The sequence below is a fragment of the Lithobates pipiens genome, unplaced genomic scaffold (assembly GCF_037356315.1).
Source record: "Lithobates pipiens isolate NorthernLeopardFrog02 unplaced genomic scaffold, aLitPip1_a1.2 Scaffold_27, whole genome shotgun sequence".
NCBI classification, from domain to species: Eukaryota; Metazoa; Chordata; class Amphibia; order Anura; family Ranidae; genus Lithobates; species Lithobates pipiens.
This window is the reverse complement of record NW_027507788.1, coordinates 161,515,898-161,534,691: the sequence shown is the minus strand read 5'-3', so window position 1 is coordinate 161,534,691 and position 18,794 is coordinate 161,515,898. Positions and strand designations below refer to the sequence as shown.

At 41.2% G+C, this 18,794-nt stretch overlaps 1 protein-coding gene across 1 annotated transcript in view; it reads right to left on the bottom strand.

The window, feature by feature from the left end:
* LOC143934313 (surfactant protein C-like) overlaps positions 1-18,262 on the bottom strand; it is a 33,399-nt gene extending 15,137 nt beyond the window's left edge. The window contains exon 1 of the mRNA XM_077457788.1: positions 18,174-18,262. Within this exon, the coding sequence (XP_077313914.1) occupies positions 18,174-18,185 (12 nt within the window). The 5' untranslated portion in view covers positions 18,186-18,262. The remainder of the gene's footprint in view (positions 1-18,173) is intronic.
* Between the last annotated feature and the right edge of the window lie 532 nt (positions 18,263-18,794).

The following is an 18,794-nucleotide window of genomic DNA, read 5'->3' as shown; positions in this document are numbered from 1 at the left end:
GTTCTAAACGATCGGACTTTAGTGTGATCGTGTGTACGCAAGTCCATTTCAGCAGAACTCTGTCGGAAAAACTGCCAGAGTTTATTCTGACGGAAAAAACGGTCGTGTGTACGGCATGACACTTTCATGCTAAAGCAGAGCACTAAAACATTTTTCCATCCATGGGCAATCTATTAATGTTTGCTCTTGATACCCATTACCTACTGATCCATCTGTTAATGTTTTATCTTCAGCCGGGTTCTATTTGCCCCCCCCGTGTCCACCCCCAGGGGGTCACCCTATTACAGGGTGTCTCAACTGCTGCCGCCTTTTGCTATAAAGGTTTTTTTTCTGGTGAGTCGTGCAGGTCCTTATATAAATACTCCAAGCTTGATGTACTATCAATTGGTTTTGTTATTATTGAATAAATATATGATGATGTAATTAAAAAAAATATATATTCTTCTATAGATGTTATGGGTGATGCCTCTTGAGGAAGCGGCACAAGCCGCAAAACCGGTCGAGGAATACGTCCAACCCCACATCAACGTGTCTCCACATACCTTGTAAATTGGTAAACCCCAGTATTTTCTATATAAGATCTACTCAACAATTAATGCAATGTTTTGTTGTGTATTGTTTAAAATATGTGTTAAATAAATGTTATATATATTTTTAATTACCTTTGTTATTATAATTGGGTACCGTAATAGTCCCTAATACCATTGATGCTCAAGGGTACCATTTGGAGTAGCCCTTGATTGAGCCTTCCCCTGTACTTTCACGCTAAAGCTGGATACACACTATACCATTTTCTGTAGATTATTCCTTTAGATTTACCAAAACCATATAATATGAGGTCAAACCTTAAGAGTTTCAATTTGTATGCAATCAGGCAGGTCCTTGCACTACATGGTTTGGTAAATCTAAAGGAAATCAGACCACAAATGTTGTATAGTGTATATGGGGTCTTAAGGCCCGTACACACAATACAAAAATTGGATGGAAAATTTTGTACGACGAGCTGTCTGCTGATTTTCGGATCGTTAGAACGGCGCTTTCCACAACCGATTTTGTCTTTTCATCAGACAAAAGCTGGATGTGCAGACTATAAATTTTTTGTCTGATGTGAACTCAACGTCCGATTTTCATTTTTATTAGTATGGTTTTCGTACGAAAAAAAAAAAGGAAGAGCGAGACAAGGCATGCTCAGAAACAAAAGAATTCATACAAATCTATTCAACACATTACGTCACTTCTGACATTGTATTCTGTCGTACAAAAATGTTCGTATTGTGAGTAAACTCTTCACTTTCGACATGAGAATAGCATGCCACAAAAAATGGACGTTTGGTCGTTCGAAAATCTAAGCGTGTATATGAGGCTTTAGCACCCATACACACTAGACAACTTTTGTTGTCATATTTCCTTTCCTAGATTTAGCAAAACCATGTAGTGCAAGGGCCTGCCTGATTGCATACACATTGAAGCTCTTATGCCGCATACACACGATCGGACTTTCCACCAACAAAACCTTGGATTTTTGTCTGAAAGTTGTTGGTTCAAACTTGTCTTGCATACACACAATCACACAAATGTTGGCCAACAATTATGAACGTGGGAATGTGGTGGCGTACGACAAGCCCAGAAAGAGGAAGTTTAATAGCCAGTGCAGCTCCTTTTGTTTTATTCTGAGCATGCATGGACTCTTTGAGAAGCGATATCATATATTTGTTTGGAGGAAAGTCCGACAGCAAATGTTCGATAGAGCATACACACGGTCGGACTTTTCGACAACGAGCTCACATCCAACAATTCCCAATTGGAAAATCCGACAGTGTGTATGCGGCATTAAGGTTTGACCTCATATTATAGAGTTTTGGAAAATCTAAAGGAAAAAAATCTACAGAAAATTGTATAGTGTGTATCCAGCTTTACTCTACCTCTACTGCTAACACTAACCATAAACAACCCAGGGAACCCTTTACATTCAAAAAGTTAATTTTGGTGCCTAAATCTACCGTTGTAATTTAGCTGTTATATAGCTATTATTTAGTTACCTTACTTAAATTCCAAAGTATATTTTAATATCTCAACCTTTCGCCTTGTAGTAATTATCCACAAGGCGCAGTCCATGTGGCAAGAAAAAAGCATTTACAAAAAAAGCAGAGAGGATTCTCCAAGAAGGCCACTACTGCAGGACACTTATGGTTAATTTCAATAAATTTCATTTGTACAAAAAAACACACCATGATATTAGCAAAAAAAAATCAAAGTATATACCCTTTAGAACAATTATTAAAAAGAAAACGTTTTCATTAAAAGAGGAATCGCAGCTGCGCATACAACCATTCAACCAGTCACACTGACATGCTAACAGCTCCATGGATTGGGGATTAATTTAAGTATTGGTTACTAAGAACTTCACAGGATACTCGCATGTTCCCAGTATAGTCCCATTTGGCTATTAGCCCAAAGTATTTATCAGGTGGTTGGTTTAGGTATTGATGCAACTGAGCAGGCAGCATTCAGAGACTCCCTATAGTCCTGTACTGGGTATTTCAGTCCAAAAATTGATTGAAAATCCTTATAATTAGGGGCTTGGCTCACATCTACCTATATGAGGCCTTAGTAATCAACTTATACAAAAAATATAATAATAGTAATAATAAACCCAAATATCAATATGTCACACAATACAATATCCAATAATCCTAAAAATTGCATTCCAAAGAATATAAAATGATCGTGCTTCCTCCGCTAGAAACAAATCCATAATTTGCACACAATATATTGCATAAACTAAAACTAGAAAAATGTGTATCTATAAAAAGTCCCAGAAAAGATAAATTACCACCTGAAAGGGAATGATCCAAAACACCTTCAAATAATAAATAAAACAAAACAAAACCTGAGTCACAGTAATACTCTCCAGAGCATATAGCCCCGCTCCCATGAGCTTGTGGATTCCCGTGGTTCAGAGGCTCTGTTTTTCTCCCAGCTGGTGATTTCTAAAAAGTTGCTTGCAGAAACATTTAATTGCGCAAGATTGCTTGTATAATTAATGCACCCCCAATTAATGTGGACTGTTCACTCACATTTAGCAGTGTAAAACACACTATTTGAATGATGAGAAATGCTTGCGAGCTTCCTCCTCATTACACGCCCGGTGTAGTGAAACACTGAGGATGACATCACTGGCTCCTCCCGATGCGTTGTGTCACTCGTCACGTGACTTTCTCAAGGGAAATAAAACCCTAAGTAATTCATTTTGCATAGGCTTATAATGTCCAAGAGTGAACTGCAGGGAATCACCTTGTTAAATTAGTGTTATCTGAGAAGGTCACTCATCCATATAGTGGAGAATGGGGAGGGAGGTTTAAGGCAGAATGTGAAAAAACTGAACTTGCCTGTCCACAGCTGATCAGTTAATTCTGTGCAATAAAGCAGGTAGAGACACTCTCACCATTTCTTCTGCTTCAGCTGCTTCCTCGTACCTCCACCCATCCCTTCGGTTCAAGCTACGCCCTCTGGATCACCAGAAGATTTACACCATGGATCCGTCCGTTCCCTGAATAAGGTGCCGTATCTGCCTCAAACGAACTTTCAATCGTCACTTTACCGCCGGCTCAGTATGCTGCTCATGCTGTGGGCTGCGATCCCACGACCATCACGTTGACGCGTTTCGTTAGCCAATAATAGCAAAAGCTAACTTCTTCAGGGCAAGGAGGAGTTAGGCATGCTGGCTTAAATATCCACGTAATTAACTGTTAGATCTTCTTTCAGCCACTAGATGTCATCCATACATTCTCCTCCATTCAAACTTCAGCACATAGAAACAAATCACTGAGTACTTTAGGTTAATTTTGAAGACCGGAATAGGAAATGGGATTCATTATTTATTAAAAATAAAGACAAATTGAAAATTAAAAATTGAAGGAAAATAGAACGGAAAATAAATATGAAAAATAGAAATAATAAAAATAAAAATTACAAATAAAATAAAATAAAATGAAGAAATGAAGGGAAGGAAAAAATCCCGGAAAGGAAGGAGGAGTGAACAAGTGAATATGCCCAGCCAGAAAGATGTTTTTATCCTCCCACTTATTATTTTTTCAAAAATGGTTGCAAATTGCACTCATTATTGAGCCTTGCGGAAAGAGAGAATACAAATATATCCACATCTTTTCTTTTTGCTCAGTCGCATCAATACCTAAACCAGCCACCTGATAAAAACTTTGGGCTAGCAGCCAAATGGGACTATACTGGGAACATGTGAGTGTCCTGTGAAGTTCTTAGTAACCAATACTTAAATGAATCCCTAATCCCTGGAGCTGTTAGCGTGTCAGTGTGACTGGTTGAATGGTGGTATGCGCAGCTGCGATTCCTCTTTTAATGACAACGTTGTCTTTTTAATAATTGTTCTGAAGGGTACCGTATATACTTAGATTTTTTTGCTAATATCATGGTGTGTTTTTTCTACAAATAAAATTTATTGAAATTAACCGTAAGTGTCCTGCCGTAGTGGCCTTCTCGGAGAACCCTTTACATTCAGCCAAGGTTCACATTGCTGCAGGTCAGAAATCGTGCAAGTTCAGCTGAACTCACAAGATTTCAACCAGGCAAAGCCGTTCCAACTTTGGGGGCGATTTGAGAGACATCTATGTGGGTTCCTGCACAGAGGTCTATTGAAATCGCACCCGAGGTCACCAAAAGTAGTACAGGAACTACTTTTGGGAATCAGTGCGGCTCTGCAAAGTCGGCTTCGCACTGATTCGGATGGTGCTATTGCTGGCAATGTGATTTGCATGCCAATGCAATCAAAACTCCATCAAACTCAAAAGTAAATCAAGTAAATCAACTCCAAATTATATCTCTCTATACAGTGTATATTTCTTAGTTCTGAATAGAGTAAGTGAAGATCATAAACCATGTCAGTGTTTTTTGTGATCTGTGTGATTTTCCTTTATTTCACATCCCAATTTAATTTAATGATCCCATGTGACTTATCATTGGAGGTGTCAGCCACCCGCATGTGTTTCTGGGTGCGTCCGTCTAACACCCTTTTACCATCAATATCGTTTTTGCAATTTTTGTTGCTCAATAAACTGTTACAAATCATACGCTGTAATATAATTTGTGTTATACAGGAATCCTTTTAGGACCTTTCTTTATTATCTCCTAATGTTATGTACAGGGACTTTTCTAGGAAGCAAATCCAGTTTATTTCACATGGGAGGTTGGGGCGAGGTGCTGTACAGATTATGATAATAACAGAGATTATGTAAATGAGAATATACTTTGTAGAGCTGCCAATCCAATTATCTCAACCTCGTTGTCCTCTGCTGTCCTGTGCTCATTTGCTTCTTAGATTCACTTGAAAGCAAGCTCCACTGATAGCATAGATTTCAGTTATGAGTGGTCATTGGTAAATTATGTGATGTCCTTGATTATTATGAAATCCCCCACTGGATTTTCCAGAATGTTTACTTACAGTGAGTGAACGCATAAAAAGTTGCATTCTGCATCACTTGATTTTCAGAGATTTAGGAAAAGATTAAAGGAAACCTGCACTAATGGATGTAGGCTGCCTTTGATGATCTCTTCTTCTGACTAAACTAGGCGCCTGCCGGTCATGCTGATCCGAGGCCTTAAGTACTTTAGAAGTTACTGACCCAAAACAGGTATGCACATTAGTAGATCTGACTTTGCTATGACTTTGTAATCTCTTTGTTCTGGTAAAGTGATTAAGGAAGTTTTGAACCCAGAAAATGCCAGGCAACATACTGATAAGAGAAGCATGGGGATTTGTGAAAAAAATAAAAATAAATTATACTCACCTAGGTGGATTGGTGCAATGCTGCATCTGTCCCCCTTTCGGCTCCAGACCGAGAACTGAGCAATCAAACACCGCTAATCTCTCAACACTAATGCCGCAAACATACGACTGGACTTTTCAACAGCAAAGGTCTGACGGAACAAATCCGTCAGACAATTTGATTGTCTGTTGGCTCCAACGGACCTTTGCTATCCAAAAATCTGACGGACTTTAGAAATAGAATATGTTTCAAATTTGTTCGCCGGAACTCCACCGGACCCAGTTCCTATAGAGAAATCCGCTCATGTGTATGCTAGTCCGACGGACAAAAACCGACGCTAGGGCAGCTATTGGCTACTGGCTATGAACTTCCTTATTCTAGTCTGCTCGTACGTCATCACGTTAGAATCCATCGGGCTTTGGTGTGATTGTGTGTGGCCAAGTCCATTCATTGGGAAAGTCAGTTGGAACTCCGCTGAAAGTCAGTCGGGAAGACCGTCGAACCTAGTCCGTCTAAAAGTCCGGTCGTGTGGACGTGGCATAAGTCTTCAGGATGCAGAGAACTGGTGACTGTCAATCACCAACTGTCTGCTCTACCCCTCCAGTGCTCACTGGAGTGTTGGGCTGTGAAGGGGGCGGGAGTGGCTGGCTCAGGCTCTCGGCAGATCGCTGAGATGCTGCACCAGCTGCTGGGCCATATGGTCGGGTGATGTCAGCCGACAGCAGGCTTTAGCTCGCTGTCGGTTCACAGGAGTGCAAAACAAACTGCTCTCCTGTGGTCCATAAGAGAACTACAGCCAAAAAAGCTTTAAAGCTCCTTCAATCAAATAGACTTTAAAAAAATATACCTCTCAGAAGGAAACTGCCAACTGTTACTTACATAGTTAGGTAAAGTGGAATATAGACATCAGTCCATTCAGTGTGTGTGGTGAGTGTATATATTAATCCCTACCATTTCCCATATTTCTGTATGCTCCATTTACTAAGATGCCCATCTACTGCCCTGTACACACGGTTGGACATTCTTAAGACAAAATCCGTCAGATTTTTTTCAGACGGATTTTGGCCCAAACTTGTCTTGCATACACACGGTCGCACAAAGTTGTCAGAAAATCCAATTGTTTAGAACGAGGTGACGTACAACACATATGACGGGACTATAAAGAGGCCAGTAGCCAATAGCTTTCATCTTGTAATTTATTCTGAGCATGCGTGGCACTTTGTCCGTCGGAACTGTCTACACACGATCGTAATTTAAACAAAAAGATTTTGTTGTTGTAAAATTTTGGATCCACCTCTCAAACTTTGTGTGTCGGAAATTCCGATTGAAAAGGTACAATGGAGCCCACACACGATCGGATTTTCCGACAACACGATCCGATCGCACATTTTCTGTCAAAGTCCGACCCTGTGTACAGGGCATAAGAGTTTTTTTCTTTTTTTTTTAATTGTCAACACTTCCCGCTGACACCACCAATTGTGGACATCCTTAATGTTCAATAGTAAAAAACTTCCTACGCAGTTTGCAATTAAACCTCTTCTTGTCCAAGTTCATCGACTGACGATGTGTCTTCTTTATTAACTTGACACTGAATAGTTTTTTTCCCCTATGCTAGGATCACCATTTAGATTTATGTATATTGCAATCATATCTCCTCTTAAACATCTCTTCTCCAGGGAGAATAGGTTTAATGTATGTAGTCATTCCTCATAACTGAGGTCCTCCAGTCCCTTTTTCAGTTTTGTTCTGAACTGAATGGCATACTCAAGATTACTGCTGAACCAAAGAGTTGAAAAGTGGTAGAATTATATTTTTATCTCTTGAGTAGATCCCCTTTTGATGCATGCTAATAGTCTACTCGCTTTGTTTGCTGCTGCTTGGCATTGCGTGATTTTGCCGAGCCTGTGCTTTACTAGATCATTTTCCATAATGGATTCCCCCAGGGGTTCTGCCCCTATAGTGTAAATTGCATTCATATTTTTAGTCCCCAAGTGCATTACTTTACATTTATCAATATTAAAACTCATTTGCCATGCAGTTGCCCACCCCTCTATTTAATCAAGGTTTTCCTGCAAGGTTATTGCCCTGCTTGGCTTTGTATCATCAGAAAATACTGACATTGAACTATTTATTCCAACTTCATGTATGTACAAGTTGTACAAGGTGTACAACAGAATTGGTCCCAGAACAGAGCCTTAAGTTACCCCACTTACCACTCCAGACCATTCAGAACATACGCTATTTATCACAACCCTCTAGACATATTCCTGTATCCAGGTACATACACTATTGTTAATGCCAACAGAACTCAAATTGTAAATCAAGCTTTTATGGGGCACTGTATCAAATGCTTTGGCAGAGTCCAGATACAGCATGTCCATGGGCATTGCACTATCCAGATTACAGCTTACTTCCTTATAGAATGTTAAAAGGTTGGTCTGGCAAGAATGATCCTTCATAAATCCATACTGGTTACTACTAATGATACTATGTTCATCAGCAAATTATTGCATATAGTCCCTTATCATCCCCTTCAATAGTTTACATACTATTTATGTTAGACTGACAGGTCTGTAGTTTCCAGATATATGTCTGCGGGCCTTTCTTTTTTTTTTTATCGGAAGAGGGCCTTTTTTGAATATTGGTACCACATTAGCTTTTTGCCATTCAGCTAGTACCATTTGGTCAGTAACTATCCTTAAAGATCAGGAATAACGGTCTAGCAAAAACCTGGCTATGTTTTTTGAGTACTCTGGGGTGTAAGGCATCTGGTCCTGGTGATTTTTCTCATTATGTTTTTCCACTCTTTATATAACCTCTGAGGGTTAGTCTGATCATACATTATACAATTTTCCTTTAGATTTATTTACCACATGAGGTCAAACGTAAACACTTTTAATTTGTATGCAATCAGGCAGGCCCCTGCACTACATAGTTGAAGGTAAGTCTAAAGGAAATTGAATATGAAAATTGTATAATTTATGGCCAGCCTTACAGAAGCTCCTTCCAACTATCCTGGACCTTTTCTTGTGCCTAAAAGACCCTCTAATTAGCTGGGAACATAATGTTAGGGATGGGGTTGAGGAGCAATAATGCTATTAGAAAACTCTACCTCTATCTCTAATGCTAACACTAACTAGTTGAATCCCTAAAGCTACCTCTATTCCTAAAGTTAACAAACACTAACTCTAACCCATAAATAACACTAACCCTAAGAGAAAAACAGAAATGGAAGTTGCACACACCTAGTGCATTACCAAAGATAATTTAATAATGAAAATGTTTTATATAAAAGTGGGTACTCACAAAATGCAACAAAAATAATGCATGGACATTCACAGAACACTGGGTACAGCTAACACGTTTCGGGAGCGCACCCCCTTCCTCAGAGCTAGGCCAAGCATTGTTTTTATGGCCTTTTGTCAGTTGCATTTTGTGAGTACCCACTTTTGTATAAAACATTATATAAACATAGTATAAACATTATATAAAATATTTTTATTATTAAAATTATTTTTGGTAATGCACTAGGTGGGTACGCCTTCCATTTCTGTTTTTCTTGTAGTTCCTTTGGGACTGAGGAAGGCAGCATCCACCCATGTTTTGGATACCATATATACCTTTCACACCACCATTTTATTTGACATCTGTTAGATCTGTTGGAAGACCTATTAGTACTGGAAGTAACTGTGTTTTTTGTAACACTAACCCATCCCTAACTATAACCCATAGCTACCACTAACTCTAAACTTACTCATTAACCCTAACCCTAAAGCTAACTCCAACCATAGCACTAACTCTAAATCTATGCCTAATACTCATTTTAAAGCTGAACTCCAGAAATTCAGCCACTTTGTAATATGCACAAGCATACTAGAGGTTAAGTCCAAGAAGGTGCATGCAACCTCCTGGACATATCTTTCATTTACATCAAACTCTCCTACGAAAATAAATAGGACTGTGCCGCAACCACAAGCCACACACTTGGCTCGCAGTTTTGGTGCAGTCCCATACAATTGGCAGCTGGTAATAAAAAAACACAATTAGGAGGGATCAGATGTGCCTACTGAACGCATTCATATAGTGTTTTTTAGCAAACCAATTTTATGAGATATATCTTTAGTGATTCACATGCAATGTCTACCCTAATGATCCATGGTGAATATTCTGAAAAGAGATCCACTGCAAATTGCTTTCCAGGATGGGGGGCAGTAAACACTGTTGCTAGTGTGAAAGGTGCCTTACATACATTATGTGCATTGTAAAATATCCAATACAAGCCTTATTAATGAATGTTTTGAGATTTATCTTTAGCCATTTAAGTGTTAACTATTAGGGTAGACGTTGCACATATATTTATCTAAAGATAAATCTCATAAAACGGTTTGCTAAGATAAATTATATGATGCCTATATTAGGTGTTTTCTAAGAAGATGATTCTCACCATTTGAACTGCATGCTTGAAAAAGTGAACATTGTTCCAAGAAATACGTTGGATGAAAGTCTGCATATGCTAATTATTTGCGATGTATAATGTATAACAATAAAGCTGCAATGGATTTCCTCATAGTTTTAAGAAAGTGAAATTGTGACTGTCAAATAACCTTCTTTTATCTGGAATAATCAAAAATGTAAATGCTTACAGTAAATTTCTCCTCTCTTCTTTTTCTATTCACCCAGATTCTCAATATGTCTAGGGGGATATAGGTATGCAAAAATGAATTATCCCATCTGATCTGCCACTATTCTTTACTATTTTTTTCCTAAATTTAATAATTCTTATTCTTTATTATGTGCTGTTTGGACATGTTCTGTTTCCTGTTTGTAGTCCCCTGTTTACACCTGAGTAATTTTAAGCACAAATCAAAGCATCACTAGAAGCACTTTAACACTCAACACTAGAATTTCCGTTCTATTCAATGGTGCCTGTTCACACCTGAGTGTAGGGTTGCTTGAAGCTTGTTGTTTGTTGCTCATAAAAAGACATTACTATTAGGCCTGATTCACACCTATGCAGGTTGCAGTTTGCATATTGCAGGTGAATTTTGCGCTTTTCAATACATACTTTTCATCCATTGAAGTCTATGGAACCAAAAAAACTGAAAAAAGTGCCTGGCCTTTTCCATAAAATGCACTGATGTGAACTACATACAAAGGAAACCACATTAAAATGGACTATAGTCTGTTTCTGCAAAACTGAAAACACGCTAAAAAATGCATAGGTGTGAACTAGGCCTTAGGGCAGAGTTGTGTGTTTTGGCCCCAGTAGACATTAATGGGGCGCCTAAAAAAAAATGCCTAAAAACTAGCACATCATGCATTTTTTGCACATTTTCTTGCCTAGTAGCTAAATTTTCATTGACTAAAAATAAGGTTGTGAACACACCATGCATGAGGACCTAAAGAGGATCTGTTAGTACAACACACACCTGGGTACAGTGCTAAATGCTATCACTCCCTGGGCCCCCCCAGAGTCCTCTGCATGGTAACATGCACTCCAGGAACTAGCACTGCTCACAGGAGTCAGGTGCCCCCTACCCACCTCTGACCACCGTCCCTTGATTTCACCCCCTACCCACCTACCAGTACTGCCCCGTTTAGAGCATACAGAACCAAGTATCATTTTCTGGTGCTAAATCATTTGTATGGGACATGTTGATAAAAAGAAAAGCAGTAAAATAGATCCCCTGCAGCCAGCAACAATAGAATCCCAGCAATAGGTCCCCACACAACAATAGACTCCCCCAGCAACAATGGACTCCACCCCAACAACAACATATTCCCAGTGAAGCAACAGTGAACTACCCACAACAAAATAGCACACCCAGTAATAAAATATCCACCTAAGCAACATTAGACCCCCCCACACCCGCAGCAACAACAGATCTCCCTGCAGCCAGCATCAATAGATCCTCCAGCAGCCAGTAAAAGAAGAACCCCCCAGCAACAATAGATTCCACATCAGCAACAATAGACCCTCACACAAAATGAGATCCCCACCAGTGACAAAAGATCCCCCAGCAGCCAACATCAATAGACCCTCCAGCACACCCCACACTATTACATACATTCAGTGCTGGAGGTGCCGGAACTGCGTTCCCCCCGCGTTCTCGCTGAAAAAAAGCCCTGCTTGTAGCTATATATTGCAGTTTCTGGTACAGTGGGGACAGAATGTATTCAGACCCCCTTAAATTTTTTACTCTTTGTTATATAGCAGCCATTTGCTAAAATCATTTAGGTTAATTTTTTTTCCTCATTAACCACTTAAGGACCGCCACATGCCAATGTACGTCAACAGAATGGCATGTACAGGCCCAAGCACGTACATGTACGTGCTTGCCGTCCAGCGGGTGGGGGGTCCGATCGGACCCCCTCCCGCTGGATGTGGCGGTCCGTTTCACTTCAGGAGCGATACGGGATGAGGGGATGGCCGTTGGTTTCTGGCCATCCCCTCTCGACCGCTCCTGGCGAATGAGAAGCTTCCCCCGCTGTGTATAGTAAACACAGGCAGGGAGGAAGTGATGTCATTCTCCTCGGGCGGTCTTTTTGACTGGACTGCGAGGAGAAGAGAGAAAGTAAGTGTGCACCAACACTACACTGACATGTAGGCACACATAGACACACAAACCCCCCCCCCCCATCGCCCCCCCGACCCCCCCCCCTCCCAGTCACAGTGTCACTGATTGCAGTGATCATTTATTTTCTGATCACTGCATTTAGTGTCAGTTGTAAAAGTAAAAACTGTCAGGGCAGTTAGTGTTAGGTCCAGGGTAGCCCCCTACCACCCCCCAATAAAGGTTTAACCCCCTGATTGCCCTAGAGTTAACCCTTTCACCCCCTTTTGCCAGTGTCACTACGCAATCGTTTTTCTGATCGCTGCATTAGTGTCACTGGTACCGCTAAGTAGCTAGTTATTTTTTTAGGTTCACCGCCAGGTTTTTATAGCGCTAGGTACCCCGATATACTACCCAATAATGGTTTTAACCTCCTGATTGCCCCTAGTTAACCCTTTGACCCCCTTTTGCCAGTGTCACTAAGCGATAATTTTTCTGATCGCTGCATTAGTGTCACTGGTGCTGCTAAGTAGCTAGTTATTTTTTTAGGTTCACCGCCAGTTTTTTATAGTGCTAGGTACCCCGATATACTACCCAATAATGGTTTTAACCCCCTGATTGCCCCTAGTTAACCCTTTCATCCCCTTTTGCCAGTGTCACTAAGCGATCATTTTTCTGATCGCTGCATTAGTGTCACTAGTGCCGCTACGTAGCTAGTTATTTTTTTAGGTTCACCGCCAGGTTTTTATAGCGCTAGGTACCCCCATATACTACCCAATAATGGTTTTAACTCCCCAATTGCCCCTAGTTAACCCTTTCACCAGCGATCACAGTATAAGTGCCACTGGTGACGCTGGTTAGCCAGTTAGTTATTTAGGTTCCCCGTCAGGTTTTTATATAGCGCCAGGGACCCCCATATACTACCTAATAAAGATTTTAACCCCCTGATTGCCCCTAGTTAACCCTTTCACCAGAGATCACCGTATAAGTGTTACAGGTGACTCTGGTTAGTTAGTTTGCTTTTTATAGCATCAGGGCACCCACCATTTATTACCCAATAAAGGTTTAACCCCCTGATCACCCGGCGGGTGATATCAATTAGGTTTTAGGGTCAGGGTCTGCGTCGCCCCAGGCAGCGCTAGGTTAGTGCCAGTACCGCTAACACCCATGCGCAAAGCATACACCTCCCGTAGTGGTATAGAATCTGAACAGATCAATGTCTGATCTGATCAGATCTATACTAGCGTCCCCAGCAGTTTAGGGTTCCAAAAAAACGCATTGTTAGCGGGATCAGCCCAGATACCTGCTGGCACCTGCATTTTGCCCCTCCGCCCAGCCTACCCAAGTGCGGTATCGATCGATCACTGTCACTTACTAAACACATAACTGCAGCGTTCGCAGAGTCAGGCCTGATCCCTGCGATCGCTAACAGTTTTTTTTTGTAGCGTTTTATATTTAAATCCTGAAGGCGGTGCTTGGTTTTCGGGGTCCCGTACGTGGCTAGACTCCCAAAAAGTCCCCCACATGTAGTATCTCCGTACTCGGGAGAAGCAGCAGAATTTATTTTGGGGTGTAATTTCACTTATGCCCATAGCATGTGTGAGCAATATATCATATAGTGACAACTTTTTGCAAAAAAAAAAAAATTTTTTTAATATTCCTGCAACTTGTGGCAAAATATAAAATATTTCATGGACTCAACATGCCTCTCAGTAAATAGCTTGGTGTGTCTACTTTCCAAAATGGGGTCATTTGGGGGGGGTTTGTGCTATTTTGGCATTTTATGGCCTTCGAAAGTGTGATAGGTAGTGAGGAGTGAAATCAAAAATTTGCACCCTTAGGCCGCGTACACACGAGAGGATTGTCCGTCCAACTAAGTCCGTCAGACAATCCGACAGACAGTCCGTCCTACTTTTGAATGAACGGACTTGACCACACATGATGAACAGACAGTCCGCTGAAAGCTTGCGCGATGACGTGTACAGCACGTACGACGGGACTAGAAATACGACGTCCAATACACTGCAATGCAACCTTCGGCCGTGTAAATCCTTTCTGAGCATGCGCCATACTTAGTCCGTCCAACTTGCCTACTCACGAGCGGACTGTCCGCTGAAACCAAAGTTGGACGGACAATATTACGGAAATTCCGAAAGACTTAGTCCGCCAGACTGACCGCTGAAAAAGTCCGCTGAAGCCCACACACGAGCGGACTGTCCGCTGAAAGTCCGTCAGACAGTCCGCCCGTGTGTACGCGGCCTTAGAAATCCTGAAGGCAGTGATTGGTTTTCGGGGTGCCGTACGCGGCTAGACTCCCAAAAAGTCCCACATATGTGGTATCCCCGTACTCAGGAAAAGCAGCAGAATATATTTTGGGGTGCAATTCCACATATAACTATGGCATGTGTGAGCAATATATCATTTAGTGACAACTTTTTGTAAACTTTTTTTTTTTGTGTGTCATTATTCAATCACTTGGGACAAAAATAAAAAATTCAATGGGCTCAACATGCCCCTCAGCAATTTCCTTGGGGTGTCTACTTTCCAAAATGGGGTCATTTGGGGGGGGGGGGGTTGTACTGCCCTGCCATTTTAGCACCTCAAGAAATTAGATAGGCAGTCATAAATTAAAAGCTGTGTAAATTCCAGAAAATGTACTCTAGTTTGTAGACGCTATAACTTTTGCGCAAACCAATAAATATACGCTTGACATTTTTTTTACTAAGGACATGTGGCTGATAAAATTTTGCCCTAAATGTATGACTAAAATTGAGTTTATTCGATTTTTCTTATAACAAAAAGTAGAAAATATATTTTTTTCTCAAAATTTTCGGTCTTTTTCCATTTATATCGCAAAAAGTAAAAATCGCAGAGGCAATCAAATACCATAAAAAGAAAGCTCTATTTGTGGGAAGAAAAGGACACAAATTTCGTTGGAATACAACATTGCATGACCACACAATTACCAGTTAAAACAGTGCAGTGCGAAATTGTAAAAAAAAAAATGGTCCGGGGCTGAAGTGGTTAATGTACACACAGCACCCCATATTGGCAGAAAAACACAGAATTGTGGACATTTTTGCAGATTTATTAAAAAAGAAAAACTGAAATATCACATGGTCCTAAGTACTCATACCCTTTGCTGTGACACTCATATATTTAACTCAGGTGCTGTCCATTTTTGCTGATCATCCTTGAGATGGTTCTATGCCTTCATTTTAGTCCAGCTGTGTTTGATTATACTGATTGGACTTGATTAGGAAAGCCACACACCTGTCTATATAAGACCTTACAGCTCACAGTGCATGTCAGAGCAAATGAGAATTAGGAGGTCAAAGGAACTGCCTGAAGTGCTCAGAGACAGAATTGTGGCAAGGCACAGATCTGCCCAAGGTTACAAAATAATTTCTGCTGCACTAAAAGCAGACCTCCACCCTGAAGTGGAAGTTCCGCTCATCTGATCCCCCCCCCCCCCTCCTGTGCCACAATTGGCACCTTTCAGGGGGGAGGGGGGTGCAGATACCTGGATAATCCAGGTATCTGCACCCACTTCCGGGACAAGCTAGCCGCAGCTAGCCGCAGATGCCCCCCCCCTCCCGTTGTGTTCTGGGAAACACACAGTTCCCAGGACACAGCGGGGACCAGTGGAGACGCGCAGCGCGAATCGTGCATGCGCAGTAGGGAACCGGGCAGTGAAGCCACAATGCTTCACTTCCCGATTCCCTGACAGAGGATGGCGGTGGGGGCAGCAGAGAGACGAGCGATTGCTCGTCATCTGCCGTCGACATCACTAGACCCTGGGACAGGTAAGTGTCAATTTATTAAAAGTCAGCAGCTGCAATATTTGTACCTGCTGGCTTTTAATATTTTTTTTAAAAGTGCAGCTCCTCTTTAAGGTTCCTAAGAGCACAGTGGCCTCAATAATCCTTAAACGGAAGATGTTTGGGACAACCAGAACCTTTCCTAGAGCTGGCCGTCTGGCCAAACTGAGCTATCGGGGGAGAAGAGCCTTGGTGAGAGAGGTAAAGAAGAACCCAAAGATCACTGTGGCTGAGCTCCAGAGATGCAGTTGGGAGATGTGAGAAAGTTGTAGAGAGTAAACCATCACTGCTGCCCTCCACCAGTCGGGGCTTTATGGCAGAGTGGCCCGATGGAAGCCTCTCCTCAGTGCAAGACACATGAAAGCCTGCATGGAGTTTTCTAAAAAAACACCTGAAGGACTCCAAGATGGTGAAAAATAAGATTCTTTGGTCTGATGAGACCAAGATAGAACTTTTTGGCCTTAATTGTAAACGGTATGTGTGGAGAAAACCAGGCACTGCTCATTACCTGTCCAATATAGTTCCGACAGTGAAGCATGGTGGTGGCAGCATCATGCTGTGGGGGTGTTTTTCAGCTGCAGGGATGGGACAACTGGTTGCAATCAAGGGAAAGATGAATGCGGCCAAGTACAGGGAAGTCCTGGACAAAAACCTTCTCCAGAGTGCTCAGGACCTCAGACTGGGTCGAAGGTTTACCTTCCAACAAGACAATGACCCTAAGCACACAGCTAAAATAACGAAGGAGTGGCTTCATAACAACTCCGTGACTGTTCTTGAATGGCCCAGCCAGAACCCTGACTTAAACCCAATTGAGCATCTCTGGAGTGACTTAAAAATGGCTGTCCACCAAGGTTTACCATCCAACCTGACAGAACTGGAGAGGATCTGCAAGGTGGAATGGCAGAGGATCCCCAAATCCAGGTGTGAAAAACTTGTTGCATCTTTCCCAGAAAGACTCGTGGCTGTATTAGATCAAAAGGGTGCTTCTACTGAATACTTAGGACCATGCGATATTTCAGTTTTTCTTTTTTAATAAATCTACAAAAATGCAATAATTCTGTGTTTTTCTGTCAATATGGGGTGCTGTGTGTACATTAATGAGGAAAAAAAGATGAATTTAAATGATTTTAGCAAATGGCTGCAATATAACAAAAAGTGAAAAATGTAAGGGGGTCTGAATACTTTCCGTCCCCACTGTATATTTAAATTTACAACTACACATAATAGTACCTGGCACAGTCCTGTTGGTATACATATATGCAACAGTCAATGGTATAGTTCTGCCTAAATATGCATAGAACAGTTACAGGTATAGTCCTGCCTGTAAATTAACAGAACAGTCCTTGTTATAGCAACATCGGAATTTGTATGGAAAAAAATGCTGATTATAGTCCAACCTTTGGGGTCCTTGCAGGAGAAAAAAAATGCCAATACCGATGGCAAAAAAAGAGGCAAAAAAATGTTCATAGTGGTTTGTATTGCACAAGAGTTTAGGAGAATTTATAGGCATTTGCTTTTATAAGTGTTTTTTCCATAAAATTCCCCTTTGCTCATTTTTCATTATCAATGTGCACTTGAAAATACCGTGTTTATTAGCATTTTTTTCCTGCCTGAAAACTTCTCTCCTCATGAAATACACCTCTAAACGCCGTAATGTGCATGGACACATCGGATAACATTGAGCAGTTTCTATGGGCAGCACAAAAAAAAATGCAAAACTCCTGTAAAAGCAGCGTTTTTAAGCCCAGTGCGCTTGGACCCTTATGTGTACACAACAGTCCCTGGTACAGTCCAGCCTCTCTGTGTATGAAAAAATTATTGATGTATTTAGAACAGTCCCTGAATTAGTCTAGCATATACAGAGATAAAGATATATATATATAAAACACAGTCCAGCTTTTGGTGTCTGATATAGATTACCTGTTCCTGCAAAGAACAGTTCTTAGCACAATCAGAGCTATATTCATGTAACACTCAATCAGTACCTAGCGTAGTCCTACCTTGATCTCCATGTGTCGGTTTGTTGTAGGTCTGTGTGGCTCTGTCTCTCTCTTGTATGGTTTTACGCGTTGGTGTGCTCCTGACACACTCTGGGTGGAGAAGTGCTACACCTATGTGATGGAAGCTATAAATATTATGCCAGGTGACATCGCCCACCTGAACAGGCCCAAGCCTGCCAAAGATAATTATGGATGTTATTAGGACTGTAATGACAAAGGTTCATCACACCATTGCAAGCGGGATTGCCACGTGTGCCTCATATCTGTCCATCAGTGTAGACCCAGTCTGGAGAATTTGAAGTCTGATCATGTATGATTCTCTTGCATATCTGTATGTAGATCTGTCAAATCTGCCGAGAACCGCACAATTCATAAAGCAAGACAATGAGTGTTTCTTGAATTGTGTTGTTCGTTGGCTTAGGAATTCTCATGTCAATCCATCCATCTATACGTCCATCTAACCATCTATACATCCACCCACCCATCCATCCTTACGTCCATCCCTGCATACATCCATATATCCAACCTTCCATCAATCCATATGTCCATACACACAAAACTATAAGATTTTAGCCCAAAATATGTAGCTACCACTGGAACCAATGGTACTTCTGTCTGACA